The 14,648-nt window shown below is 50.3% G+C and overlaps 1 protein-coding gene across 4 annotated transcripts in view; it reads left to right on the top strand.

The window, feature by feature from the left end:
- SIK3 (SIK family kinase 3) overlaps positions 1-14,648 on the top strand; it is a 144,175-nt gene that overhangs the window by 129,118 nt on the left and 409 nt on the right. For 3 of the 4 annotated variants that reach the window (XM_039496219.1, XM_039496221.1, XM_039496222.1), the window contains 9 exons: positions 1,749-1,899; positions 2,945-3,070; positions 3,367-3,452; positions 4,163-4,272; positions 4,804-5,155; positions 5,951-6,843; positions 11,952-12,115; positions 12,788-12,920; positions 13,774-13,940. In XM_039496219.1, the coding sequence (XP_039352153.1) occupies positions 1,749-1,899; positions 2,945-3,070; positions 3,367-3,452; positions 4,163-4,272; positions 4,804-5,155; positions 5,951-6,843; positions 11,952-12,115; positions 12,788-12,920; positions 13,774-13,931 (2,173 nt within the window). In that variant the 3' untranslated portion in view covers positions 13,932-13,940. The remainder of the gene's footprint in view (positions 1-1,748; positions 1,900-2,944; positions 3,071-3,366; positions 3,453-4,162; positions 4,273-4,803; positions 5,156-5,950; positions 6,844-11,951; positions 12,116-12,787; positions 12,921-13,773; positions 13,941-14,648) is intronic. The other variant, XM_039496220.1, reaches the window with a different exon arrangement.

Raw genomic sequence — 14,648 nt, forward strand, 5'->3', positions numbered from 1 at the left:
TGTCCGTCTAACGTAATTGGGTTTGAAGCACTACTGTATGGAGCTAGATTATCTTCTGTTTGTTTTACAACCACACCATCCGCACGGATGTTCTAAAGACTTGTTCCCTAAGGGCCTTTCACAGAAAAAGACCATTGCTGCAGCCATACTTTGTCCACTCGTTTTCTGTATGGATTGAATTGGTACAAAGCTAAACCCATCTGGGCAGAAAACTAACTGGGTCCTCGTGTTAGTGTTTGCTTTGTGGGCGGAGAGAGAGCAGTGTGTTGTAATACTCTTAAAGATGCATTCTTGAGGATGAATGTGCTTGGGTTTAACTCATATATAGGAACCCAGATTAAAAGGGAAGTTTGTTCCTGGAAACAAAGTCATCACATCCCCCCCACAATGGGTTTAGTGCCTCTCCTCTGGCTCAGAGTGGCTGCAGAATAGACCTGATAGCTGTGTAGTCAGCAGAGTCTTTCCTACCCTTGGGGTGTGAATCTCATCCACCCCCATCCACTGGTGCTGGGACACAGCAGTTTTTATCTGCACGTACTGGAGACTTAGAAGTGTTTCTAAAACTTTTGTTTTGCCATCATTGGTTTTGTCTTGAGGGCCCCCTACAAGTGCAGCTTCCTTTTTTGACACCTCCCCCCTCCCCCCCCCCCCATCTATCCCTCTGTAGTCACATGAGGTGCAGCATTTGGGAGAACATGTTCAGATTAAAACTCCCTCATCTTCAAGGCCTGATGCGTGTTAGTGCTTGGAATAAACCAGTCTGCCGAGTTCACCAGCATGTGTCATCTAGGAAATGGAAGATCCCGGAAGCCTCTGTGTGTGCTGAGAGAGGGCAGGTCTTACTGCTAGGTGGTGGTCTACGCTTTATTGGCATTCGAATGGGAAGCCTCCATTCCCCACAGATGTCAGGGTTACTGGTGCCCCTTTTGATGCACAAATGAGTGTTTTCCTCCTTTCCTGGCAATCCAGTGGCTGGCCCTTCTCTCAGTGAAGCCTCTCTCTAGGTGTACCCGCAAGCAAAGCGTCTGGGGTAGTACTGGGAGGAGCTGGTTATGCTGGTCCTGCTCCTGGGCTTGTTGACATTAGAATTCCCAAGGTGCTGGCCGACTGTATTTTAGAATTAGACTGAGCAGGCAAGCTCCAGCTATGCTTGTTAGGGTCTCCTCGTACAGAACAGGCCTTGCCATGGAGAGACAACTGTTCCCAGCAGCAGAATCATCTCGTCTAAGACAGCAGCATTCCTGACTGGCTCCTACTTCCCCAATTCAGATAGATGAACATGCAACAATTTTTCATAGCACAAAGTATTCCCATCCCACTGGAATATAGGGACGCTCCAGCTTAGCAAAAATGTCACCGTGTAAACTCTGAGGTATGGTGAATGAAAAAGGCACTCAGATGGAGAAACGCCTTTCAGTTCTTAGCCGTTGAATGGTTTCTGCAGGTCGGTGGAACCAAGTGCCAGGCCAAGTCGTATGGCCAGTTACAGACTGGTGCCCCTGTTATTATCTAGTTAGGATATAAATCAGACTGGCAAAATCTTAGAGAAAATGTACCGGCCCTAGCACAAAATGGACTTGCTAACGCTGTACCATGGGGGTGATGAATAAACTAATGACACTTACTTCTCGCCCAGAAATAGAACTTCTGGGCAGGCAGAACTTGGCAGAGCTGATGTAAATGAAATGTCTCTGTAGCTGAGTTTGTTTTTCAGCTGGCCCCACTAACCCACTTCCCCATGTGTTTAGCTCTGTTTACAAGGACTCAAACACCCTGCACCTCCCCACTGAGCGCTTCTCCCCGGTTCGCCGCTTCTCTGACGGTGCTGCCAGCATCCAGGCGTTCAAAGCCCACCTGGAGAAAATGGGCAATAACAGCAGCATCAAACAGCTCCAGCAGGTAAAGGAAGGAAGAGGGACGCAATGCATTAGCTTAGGTCACCGACTTACCGGCAGGGGAAACAAAGGAGGAACCTTTCCTACTGCTTTGTCTCCTGGATCTAAACATTCTTCAGAGCTGCAGCTGGGGAGCATGTCCTCTCCCTCCTTCTGTGTGTTTGAGTGTGCTTTGTAGCAGTGCCATCATCCGCTTGATCTCAGCTGCAGCCTGGGGACCTTGGGGCTTCCCCTTTTCTGGGGACTTGACAGATCGCTGTAGAAACACATGTAAGGTCTGAGAAGTCAGGCTCCAGTGAGGAGCGTGGGCCCTGATACCTGTGCTCCTTAGAGACTGTCACCGAGTTTCTCCCAAGACTCGCACATGAAACCAGTCCCCAGAATCCCATTTCAAAGTTGAAATGGTTGGTTCTTGGGCCTGGCCTGCTTGTTTGAATAACAATCCGTGGTGTTGCACAGAGTAACCAGACTGAAGAACACTCTTGAAAATCCTCTTAGCCACTGCTGCTAAAAGCCACTGGTGCCTTCACTGTTTTTTAATGGCAGTGAAGTCCCACTGCAGTCCCAGAGCCTGCCGTAACATTCATTGAAAGGCCATTTTGCTCTGCTGTGGCATAAATTGCATAGTCCTGTCTTTGACCTCAGTGGGAGTCTTGTTGCTGATTTCAGTTGGAGTTGGATTGGGCCCTAAGAGGGGAATTTCCCTGTGCAGCACTGCAAGAGCACAAGATACTAATTTAATCTTGGGGGTTTCATGTCTGATGCTTTTCACTTGCACTCCTTGCAGTTGCAGTGTAAGGAGACTAAATAGCCCATGAGTTTAGTTCCATGTGAATCTATTTCTTTCCCACTGTATGAGAGAGCTGAGATGACCCTGGTATTATGCGCACACATGCTGCTAACTACATGGATAAGCATTTCTGTCCTGCAGTTTCTTCTTTTTCTCTGGCTCTTTCTGCCAAGGAGACTGCAGAGTGAAAGCCTTTTTTGCACAGCAGGGTTCCTGTGCAGGAAGAGATCATGTTGTGGGTGTATTGAATTCATTACAGGAGTGTGAGCAGCTACAGAAGATGTACGGTGGGCATATGGACGAGAGAACTCTGGAGAAGACACAGCAGCAGCACATGTTGTACCAGCAGGAGCAGCATCATCAAATTCTCCATCAGCAGATTCAGGTACTGGAACCGAGACCGAGACTGAATCCTGGCCAGGTTTCTCTGCAGTAGAGATACGGAATGGCCCCATGGGACGAGGGAGGAACACTTCTGTACATGTGGCAAGTTAGATTGCTTGACCTGCTGTAACGAGGAACAAGGGGGAGGCTTTTCAAACGCAATGCATGGCAGCTGGTAGGATGGCGAGAGCTTCTGTCTTAGGTTGATTAATTTATTGGTCCACACTCTCTCAGTCAAGAGGGAACTGACTAATTGCAAATACTTTTTGTTCTCCTTCTTTCTGGTGCTTGGCTTAGGATTGTATTCGCCCACCTCAGCCATCTCCACCCTTGCAAGCTCCATGTGAAAACCAGCCAGCTCTACTCACCCACCAGCTGCAGAGGTAAAGAAAGGGGTTTGCTTTGGTAAAGTGTGGGGGTGGGGGGTGAAGCTGTCACTCAGTGATGCACTCAGGCCTGTCCCAAAGCCAGCTGGGAGCATATAACCTTAGAGAACTGGGCCTCATTCCTAGAGGCACGTGCAGGCTGCAGCTGGAGCTGTAGGAGCACGGCTCTGGCAATCAGGCTCTTAACATTTCTGTCCAAGAGAACCTTGAAAGTAACCTGATGGCATAACATTGTTTTATATTGACCCGGAACTGCTGCTTGTTGGCCAACTTGAAAACAAATGGGTTTCAATAATAGCATGAGCACTTTCTCTAGCACCTTGAATGCCAAGCCATTTACAAACACTCTTTAGACCCTTCCCCCTCCCTCCCATCCCTCTGTTGGCTAGTAAATGTCATCCCATTTTACAGATGAGGCAGACTGAGGCAGAGTGGGAGAGCCTTGCTATAGGTCATGATGAGTCAGGACTAGAACTCAGGATTCCTGAGTCCCAGGCTTGTGCTCTAACCACTGGGCCATACTCCCTTATCCAGATAGCTAATGAAGGTAAAATAGAAATTATGTTGCAAAGCCTTTAAGATTCTAAAGGAGTTTTTTATATTATTTGTTTTTTTTTTTTAAAAGCACTTAGAGTTCAGTTCTAAAACTTGAACAAGTGTTTTTATCAGGAAGAGCAATTTACAAAGACGCTTATTTTCTTGTGTAGGTTACGGATTCAGCCATCTAGTCCACCCCCAAACCACCCTAATAATCATCTCTTCAGGCAGCCAAATAGCAGCCCCCCTCCTGTGAATAGCAGCATGCTACAGACTCATGGTAAGCACTGAGTGGACCAAGCCATCTGTCCTCCTATTGTGCAGGCCGCTTGTCAGAACCTTATGGTTTATAAAGCACTTGGGAAAACAGTTCATGTCTTCTCCAAATTCTAGTGCCTGGCGCAGATAGCCGGTGTACAAGATTCTTCATCTGGCACAAGGGGCTGGTGCTGTCAGCATACTTGCAGTGGATCTTGCCAGCTGGAATATGTTGTTACATGTCATGAGGTCCTTGCCTATCATTTCTGGGGGCAGGGAGGAGGGATATTATTCTTTGATTATGCAAATAACTTTATGCTGGTATTGTTTCTTTTGCCTTGCAAGTATTTCTAGCTGTGGCTGTAGTACAATGAAACCTTAGCTCTGAATAGTCAGGAAAGGTGCACGCCTCATCACCCACTGAAGTGCAGCTTGGTTTTGAAAATCTTACCTTTGGCCCTGATAGCATCAGACGCTGTATCTGTTAAAGAGAACGTGCTCTCAAGCCTTGCAGCAGCTCAGTGCAGTTACTCAAAGGGATTGTTCTTCGTAGGTGCAGCCTCTCAGTCCCAGTTCCAAGGGCTGCCTTCCCACAGTGCGATCTTCCAGCAGTCTGGTAACTGTTCCCCGCCCCCGAACGTGGCATTGACATGCATGGGCATGGCGCCGCAGCCGCAGCCGGTCACCATCCAAGTGCAAGAGCCCGGAGATATGCTCAGCAACAACCTTCTGCAAGGGGCAGCTGTGGCAGGGCAGGGCCTGTCCCCCCACCCCCGAGGCATGTCTATCAACCCGAGTGCCAATCAGATCCAAATGCAGCATCGAGCTAACCTGATGGCCTCTCTCACGTACGGTCACAGGCCACTGTCCAAGCAGCTCAGTGCTGATAGTGCAGAGTCGCACAGGTAAGGCCATTCTCTAAATGTTCTGCTGACCTGGGGAGGCGCTGAGGGGGGGAGGGAGGAGAGAAGAAACAGGGCCGGTCAGAGTACTGCCACCATGGCTCCGTGTGCCAAGGCTGGGCACAGCACTCGCTGCCAGCAGCAGGCCATGCGCTGGTCACGTTGTGGAGTTAGCTGTGATCCTAGTCCAAACCCTCAGGCTTCAGGGCTTTGTTAGTGGGATGGGTGTCGGATGGCCGGGGGTGAGGATTGTGTGAAGTCAGCACAACTCCTGAGCCGTGCTGGGTAGGAAGCCAGCTTTCTCTCTAGGAATGCAGGTCGCTGCTCAAGCAGAGTCTTGTGCTTTAATAAGAGGGGAGAAATAAAGAAGTACAGAGGCCGTTTCTAATTCCCCTTTGTGCCTGGTCTGGCTGGAGCCTACACTAGCTTCAAGAGCTCCGACAGGCGCGCTCTGCCTCTCACAGCACCTTTTTCCCCATCTGCACTCCCCCAGCTATCTCCAGAGACTTCATACATTCCTTCTTACCTGGCCCTGCGGAGTCATCGATGACCTGGGGCATGTGCTCTTCTGCAGGGTCTGAGTGCGTGGTCTCTGCAGCTCTCCCAGAGAGGTGCTGGGTGGCAAACCTTGGTTCCCTCTGTTCCGCTCCAGCTAGGCGCTCAAGCCACCACCCTGAACTCGTACAGCCTGTTGGACTGGGAGATTGTGCAGAGTGCCCGCGTGGTGGCGGCCTCCTCTGCATTCGTGGGTTTACTCTTGATTGTTGCAACACAATCACTGTCGTTTCTTCCTTGCAGCTTGAACATGAACAGGTATCCCCCTGCTAACTATGACCAGGTGCATTTACATCCCCACCTGTTCTCAGATCAGGCCCGTGCATCCCCCAGCAACTACAGCCCATCAGCAGGGGTGGGGTTCCCCACAACGCAGCAAGCCCTGAAGGTCCCTCAACTTGACCAGTTCCCCAGCTTCCCTCAAAGTGCACATCAGCAGCAGCCGCAGCACTACACAGCATCGGCACTACAGCAGGCACTGCTGTCCCCAACTCCGCCAGATTACAGCCGACACCAGCAGGTACCGCATATCCTCCAGGGACTGCTTTCCCCCCGGCACTCGCTCACGGGGCACACGGACATGCGACTGCCCCCAGCAGAATTTGCACAGCTCATCAAGCGGCGGCAGCAGCAGCAGCAACAGCAGCAGCAGCAACAGCAGCAAGAATTTCAAGAGTTGTTCAGACATATGAGCCAAGGAGATGCTGGGAATATGGGCCCCAGCATGGGACAGAACCTATCAGAGCGTCAGTCGTTGTCTGTGCCTTATCAGAATGCTGACACGTACCATCACAACAGCCCCCAACATCTCTTAAAAATCAGGGCACAAGAATGTATCCAGCAGGTATCTGCAGCAGTGGCGCCGCATGGGTATGTACACCAGCCAGCTCTGATCCATTCGGAGAGCATGGAGGAGGACTGTGCATGTGAGGGTGCCAGGGACAGCTTTCCGGACACTAAGAGTTCAAATACATTGACCAAAGGTGGCCATGAGAACCCACTGCTTTTAAATGCAGGAGGGCATGGGGACCCAGAATCTCTGCTAGGAACTGTTAATCAGGGGCAGGAATTGGGGACGCATCATTACAGACATCAGCCAGCTACCGGATTCAGTAGGAATAAGGTGCCCAGCAGAGGTAAGACTTAGTGCTACTTGTGTACATGAAACAGCTTTTTCCAATGTCAGATACACACCACATGCAAGCAGAGATGACTCTGTATATCAGACAGAACTAGGAGTTTCAGTGACAGTCAACTTAGGGCCGAATTTTCTGGAGTCTTTTGGCTATTAAGGCTGTAAGTAAATTGTGAACTTGTACAAACTTCGTACCAAACAACGAGGAGGAGAATTGTTAAATAATAAAGGGACACTGCCAGACTCCTAGGACTTGGAATTTGATGATTATAACCTGCAGGTAGTGAAAAAAGACCCTGGATTCCTGCTTTGCCTTTAGAGATGAGCTACAAAGTTTTGGGTGGTTTATCTGTTTTTGTTTTGTTTTTTTTTTAATCTAGTGCCCCAAATTAAGGGAGTGTGTGTGTTAAATTATCCCCACAGCCCAACACTGTGACTGGTTCCTCCTTTGCTAACGAGCAGACTCCAAGTGCAGGCAGTGCTACATGGGTCAGTGAAATACACCCTGTAGTGCACAGGGTCCTTTCTCGGGCCAGCACCCTCTGCTACTGTAACAGAGAGCACTAACTGGTAGCCCCAGAATGAGCTGGAATGATCTGATTTAGGAAAACTGGTTGTTAAACTTGCTCCTAGTGAGTGGCTCGGGCCTGGTTTTGGTCCTGTGGAAACTACTGTTCCCTTTCCTGGTCTCCCCACCCACTGTGACTGTGGTGACAGAGCAGCATGATTTGAAATGACTGTTCTCCCTGCATTGTAGTTCCGTGCAGCCCGTGTGTTGAGAATTACCCTCTTGCCCCCCCATTCAAGAGGGGCGAAGGCACTGAGCAGTGCCACTTGGCAGGGTAGAGCTATATCTGCTGTAGCAATGAGATGCATCTTATTTGAAGCCACCACCTTTCGCTTGACTCCCTTGCTGTACTGGTGCTTTGCCCACTCAGTAGGCACTGCTTAATGTTGAGACAATAACCACAGGTCTTTTGTCATGTTGTGTGTTCAAGCAGGTGTGCATGTGAGACGAACAGGATCCTTCAGAGTGAGGACTAGGGCGAGGAGTGGCTTTCCTTCACTGTGCATTTGGTGATTTAGATCACTAACGCGCTGGCCCTGTCAGACCCCAGTTTTCCTGCTGTGCTTCAGTTTCCAGGCCTGGCCCTGGGAAAGGAGAGAGCTGTCCTAGTGCAAGCAGGCTCTGGAAACTCCTCTTTTGAGTTCCTGTTTTTTACTGACCTGGGTCATCTTTATTATTGACACAGCTAAATAAACTGCATGTAAAATGGTGCGAATGACTCAACAAGCCAAAAGCCATGCTTGTGCCCTGCTAATGGCTCTGCTAATATCACGATACACAGGAGAGCAGGACTTTAGACTGCAAGACTTTGTAAATGAGTAAAGACCAGTCAACATGTACCAGAAATTGTGCAAGCTATTCTGAAAGGGGCGGGAGTGCGCATGTGGCTGTGCAGTGTGTTAATATAGTAGATTGTACTCAGAGGTGTAGCTCCCCTGACCTTTATTTTCCTCCTTGTGTCTAATAACCCAGTTGGAATCTAGCCTATGCTCTTCCCGCTCCGATTGGGCTAACAATTAAGCGACCCAGGCACACTTGTGTACAAATTAAGTGAAATAAAACCTCCATGTAAATAGCACTGGAGAGTTCACTTCCACTCTGTCGCATACAAAACAACCCACATGTTGTCAGCAGCTCTGTGCACGTGCACTGAACAGTGGCTGGGGAGCACTGCTGGGGGATATTTAACCCAAACAAGGGTAACTCTGTGATGGTTTCTCTTGAATGATTTTTCTGCCCTCCCAGCCCCATCCCCCCACAAAGGTTAGACTGTCAGCCTTGTCTTTTGAGCTCCCCTAGTTACATTCACAGCATTGTTTGAATGGTTTTTAAATTGTGATTTCCCTTAAGAGGAAAATGCATTGTGGAAGCAATAGAGTAGATATTTACGCTTGAGAGATTATGAGCCACTTCCCGGTCACTGGCACCTCAGTGTATGCACTGAGGAGTAAGCGGCTCCTGGTTCCAGTTCTCTGGCATGCCTGATGAGTACGGTGGGCCTCGTACTGGCCCCATGGAAGTGTGATTGTGTGTTGGGACGTTACGTAGAGTTTGGGGGCACGCCACCGCTTACCGCTGCCTCTCACCCAAACCCTGATGAAGGCTCCCACCAGCTGTGGCCCACTAGGTTGGACTTCAGTGACTCGCTTACGGGGCATCGTTGTGCTCCAGATGCCGTAGAGCTTCGAAAACGCTGCCCAGCCCAGGTTTCCAGCCCCCAAACCGGTTAGTAGCCCTGGAGGTTACCCACAAATCACTGCTCTGTCACCCCTGTTGTGTTGAAGCCATGCAGGGAAGTGGGAAGCAAAGTGCCTTATGCAGATGTGGATAACTGACTCCCGCCACAGAGCTTTACCTTGCTCAGGCAGCAGCTGGGGGAAGGAACGACTTCAGATTGGGGTTTGCAATGAAACCTGTATACACAGCTTCTGTGTAACCTGGGCCTGACCACGAGACGTGCTGACCGCAGGGGCAGCTGCGAGTGCTCCATGTGCTGTTTGTATAGAGCAGGAGGTTCAGGTGGGAACTCCTCCCTCCCCTGGAGCTTCAGGTGTATGGGCTGCCTCGTGGAGGCAGGCTGCTGGGCTAACTGCGCCTCTCTCACTCGAGATTTGCCCTGGCATTCGTTGTGCAGCCCTTGGAGGCTGGTTGCTGATAGCTGCAGCTCTGGTGAGCTGCCCACTCAGACAACTGCTCCCCCCGTTTGAACAGCAGCCGGAGCCGTGGGTGGGTGGCAGTTTTCTCACAGCCTCTTTCCAACAGTTTGTTTTCCAGGGTAACTCAAGTCTTGTTTTGTTTTTCCAGGAAAGTGAGACTTTTAACTGAACTTAACCTTGTGGCCGTGCCGAGGGAGGCAAAGCCAAGACCCAGACTTGTATTATTGCAAAATCTGGTCCCATAACACCACAGCATGGTGAAGTACCATGTAATTGTGATATAAAGCAGCATGATCAGTGCATTTCAACTCCCTCCTTTCCCCCAAAAATACTGGGGCTGGCAAGTGAGCTGGGAGGGCTAGGGACACTGGCATGGCTGAGTAGCACGGATAGACGGTCGAGTTGATCCACACATAACACTTGTCTCTGCCAGCTGAGTCGCAAGCTGGTTTGAGCACAGATAACGCCACTTAGATCGGCTTTGACTGTGGGCAAAGGGAGTGTGGCACAAGAGGCTGCCAAACCCCATTCTTCATGGGGAGGGAGATTTGAACCCAGATTCTGTACCTACACCTCGTCCGTGAGAACCAGGACATGTTAATGCAGAGTGACCTGGAGTCTAGACCCGTTCACTGAGCAGGAATCCCAGACTCGGAAGTGCTGTTTGGCTGCAGAGTGAGAGACGGATGTTCTCTACTGGGAATGGGGCAGCCACATTGTTGCTTTTGCTGAAATGTGGTATCTTCCTTAGGACAGGTGCAGGCCCCCCTTTCCCCCCTCCCCCCGCATGCCTGAATTGTGTTAGTTTCCTGGGGCAGCACAGCTTGGGGCCTAGTCTGGATGGCACTGAAACAAATGGATGTTCTGCTAAAGGTTTCACTGGGAACAGGGTCATTCTTGAAACAGTGACTAGGTCATTTACGATAAAAGCCAGGCATGAAATCTTGCCAAAGCAAAGAGACCACAGCTATCCCTGGTATAACTCCATAGGCACCAATAGAGTTACACCCAGGTTGGATTTGTCCCTGAGTGTCCAATATTGACTTTGGAAAGGGTCTCTCCAAAGCAGTGCAGCACCTCTGCATTCACTGCACCAGGCAGCTCTGTTTTTCCCAGTCAAGGAGGTTGGACCTCTGTAGCCCTGAGGCAGCTGTCCTTGTGCCCAAGGAGAAATGGAGGAGCTACTCAGTGCAGCTCCAGAGTTGTGCTTGGTCCTTTCCTCTGACCCGTGAGCTGTCACATTGTCCAGGTATTCCCAATGCCTGGTGGCCTGGAGAGCAGGAAAACCGAACCAGGGCTCTTCATGGTGCTGTGGTGCTGCGCAGTGGCCTGGACACACACCAGCTGTATGCTTGGTAGGCCCCCAGCAGAGATTGTGTATCCTGCCTTTGCAGCAGATTCTCTTGATGATCTAACAGGTGGATGCTCCCCTTTCAACGTCACTGATCCCATGAGTTCACCAAGTATCAGGCCCCTAGAGCTGTAAAGCTTGTGCAAAGAGCAACTGGCTTGTTCTGCCTGCCTGAAACAAAGAGAGGGCTGGTTAGTGAAACAGTCTGCTCAGTGTGTGACAGAAGTGAGCGGGGAGAGGCTTCCTCGTTCATTCGGAGTCCAATGCGACCTTTAGTAACATTAGATTTTGCTTGGTAGAAACGTAACCCTTGCCCTCAGACACAGCAGCTCCTGCAGCAGGTTATGGATGGACTTTGCCAGGCAGGATACTTGCACAGATATTCAGTTTCCTACAAACATGTTTGCAAAGGGCAAGGAGCAGTGGTTTGATACAGATTTAGTATCTTGGTAACTCCCTTTTCCAAGGTTATGCAGAATGGCCCTTCTGGGACCTACAAGACGGAAATCATAAGCATCTCTTTCTGGAGTGGTCTCTTTAGGCACATCTGACCCCTTCAAACAAGTGGGAGCAAAAGGCCATCTTAGTACTGGACAGGAACGAGGTTGTGTGGGTGTCTCCCAGCATTGTGATAACGTTTCTTTCTCCTCAAATATTATGTATCTGGTTGAGACAGAAGTTGTGCATTCTTCCCTCTGAGTTCTCCTGGCGTGATTCCAGTCGACTGCTAGCTGTGACTGGGATCAGTAGTCAAGCCAGTCGTGAGATCCTCTTCAATAGAGCAGCCCAGCTATGGGCTTTGGAGTTGAGGCAAAAACAAATCTGTGCTCCTCAGTCAGGAACAAGAAGTATATGTCCAGTTGATATCCTTTTTGCACAGTCATCATGGGCTAATGGATTGTTAATTCATCCCCCCTGACTTCTGTCATCCTGCCAGAGTTCTTCATTAAAGCAGTTACTCCATGTTACGTACCACGCAGGAAACCGCTGGCTTCTGTATACTAATCCCCTTTCTCTTTTGTCTAACTTCCAAGAATCCATTGTAGGGAACTGTATGGACAGAAGTTCTCCAGGACAAGCTATAGAGATGCCCAATCATAATGGAGTGGGTTATTCTGCAAGACCAGCTTCCATTGAACACCACAGACCCAGAACTCTGCAGAGACATCACACCATACAGAACAGCGATGATGCCTATGTAGGTTTGAGAAGGTTCATGGCTGCCAGGCCTTATAGACCGTGTAAAACTTTCTATGAAGTGTTCATTCTAGGGCTGAGCAAATAGGCCATTCACTACCAGCTTATCAACCTGTGGGGCTAACTTGGAATCCAGCGCTGTGCAGAGCAATGCGATAACATGCTTCCCCCGCTGCCTTTGGAACATCTCAGCGGCATGTCCATTGTGTACCAGGCAGTATTTCAAGTGCTTTTAGCAAAGACCAACCCAAAAGTGAAATCTCCCACCTGTGGCTAACCAAGTATTGGGCAGGTTACCCACATATACCCAAGTCCATAGGGTCAAGCGCACCCTAGGGTGCCTTGGCTGAAAACATTTGAGTTGCAGCAGGGATGAATACAGCCCAGAGTGTCTCATAAGCTGCAAAAGAACCAAACTTCCAGTCAGGCAATACTGGTGAACAACCTAGCAGTGCGGTCTCAGCCAATGAGAGAGAGGAGCAAGGACAGCTGTGCTGAGCACCACGTACATCAGCCCTTTGGGGTTAGGAAGCAGTTCTGTCATAGTCCAGGCCTGGGTAACTTTCCTTATAACTTAGTAGTGTGCTGAAAGAATATGTGCACTTGTGAATGTCGCCTTTGGTCCGGGGGGAGCACTGGGGTGTGACTCTGTCTCCTTCTGCCGTCTCCTCAGGTCCAGTTGGATAACTTGCCTGGAATGAGTTTAATGGCTGGAAAAGCACTAAGCTCTGCTCGGATGTCTGATGCAGTACTCAGCCAGTCATCGCTCATGGCCAGCCAGCAGCTACATGCCAGGGAGAGTGAGGGTAAGGACTTGCCTGGGGCTGAAAAGGCATCTTGCAGAGGTGATTGAGTTCTGCTGCAATCTGGTTTGGGTCAGAAGTGACGCTGATTTGTGTCATCCTCATCTATCAGATATGGGTCCACACCAGAGTCCCTTCCCTTGGTGGTATTCCTGTGCATAGAGCCAGCAGTGCATTAGGCATGTCGTAATACTGTAGAGTACGGTACAGTTGGCATTCCCTGTTTCAGCATGGCCAAGGGCTGGAATAATAGATCTGCGTTGGCAGAGCTGTGGAGGCTGAAAGATCGGGAGTTGTTGCAGGTCAGAGTTGAGGTGTGTCGAAAGCTTGCACTGATTGACTCTAAGCACTGTTACCAGCCTCCCCACAGAGCATGTGCTGGTGCTCAGTTCTGGTGCAGCCCGTACAGACGCTTGGCATTCTGGGCTGGGCTGCAGGTTTAAGCACATAGTGGCTTCCCTGGATAGTGACACTTACCTTGGATTCCTGTGACGCTCACACTACTGGCTGGAATCCTTTCCACACATGCTTCTCAAGGTCTGTCGTCACCGCCTCGCCCGTATGCCCTGAGCACCAGGGAGACAGCTGGGCTGTAGCACATAGAGCGCAGTGTGACTTCTTAGGTAGTTGTGAGATCGGCAAAGCTCACTGCAATGACTTTCTGTTAAAATGAGGGACAGCCCTGCATGCCAGCCCTGAGCCACACTCGGCACCGCAGGCCCTGCCTGAGCCCTCTGCCAGAAGCGCCAATCAACGTTGCTCTCCTTGGCCCTTGGTAGACTCCAGTGTCCCAAGTAGCAGTGAGAGTTTTCTCCCTTTCACCTACAAACTCTGATGTTACTCTTTGGTCTTGCAGACTGTGGGGAAAGTTTGGAAAGTCAAGAGCACCCAAATCTAGCTGATGGCAGCCAGCATTTAAACACCTCTTGTTATCCATCTACGTGTATTACAGACGTCCTCCTGAGCTACAAGCACCCGGAGGTGCCCTTTGGGATGGAGCAGGCTGGGGTGTAGCAGGAGGGAGTGAGTATTTTTCTGTTGTTTCTGTATGTTCAGATCTTCCCTTTTCTGCCTCTAGGGTAGATCTCCAGTACCAGCTGCCCATGGGCTAGATATCCCTAGACAACTCCTTGCCCCTCCCTTAGCTGTGGGTCCTGAGAATGAAGTTTAAGATAGAGGGTCTCATTGCTGAGCTTCCAGAGGTCAGTTGTTTGCACTGCTGACAGTGCCGCCCTCAGAGTCTTGCTGCTGGTGACCTTCAGTAGCCACTCGGCACTTCTGCTTTGTGTAGTCTCTGGGTGGGAGCGCAGGGATTGGTGAGGGAAGGCCTCGGGCGTTTGTGCAAGGCCAAGCACATGCAGCAATATCTCCCGTCTGTCCTGTGATGTGTGGGGAAAGTGGGCTCCACACTGAGGGAGCTCTCTGAACAGCTGTACAGTGACTCAGGTCTGTCTGTTCAGCTCGTCCCCTTTCGGGGGTGGTGGGCAGCTTTCAGGAGCCTCTGCTGCTGTTGGTGGAAGGACACGGCACCTCCAGATGGTCGTGTCGATCTGCCATGATCCTGTTAGCTGCATGGAGCAGTGGTCACACCTCCATGGGGTGCGCAGCCCCTCCTTGGGCACGGTTCCCTTTTCTTCCGAGCCCATTGGCAGCGTGAGCACTCGGGGCACGTAGCTGGCCGTGTCAGGCTGGAGCATGGGATGAGCAGAGGGATGTTAAAGGAGAAATGTC

The sequence above is a fragment of the Mauremys reevesii genome, linkage group 12 (assembly GCF_016161935.1).
Source record: "Mauremys reevesii isolate NIE-2019 linkage group 12, ASM1616193v1, whole genome shotgun sequence".
In the NCBI taxonomy this organism is placed as follows: Eukaryota; Metazoa; Chordata; order Testudines; family Geoemydidae; genus Mauremys; species Mauremys reevesii.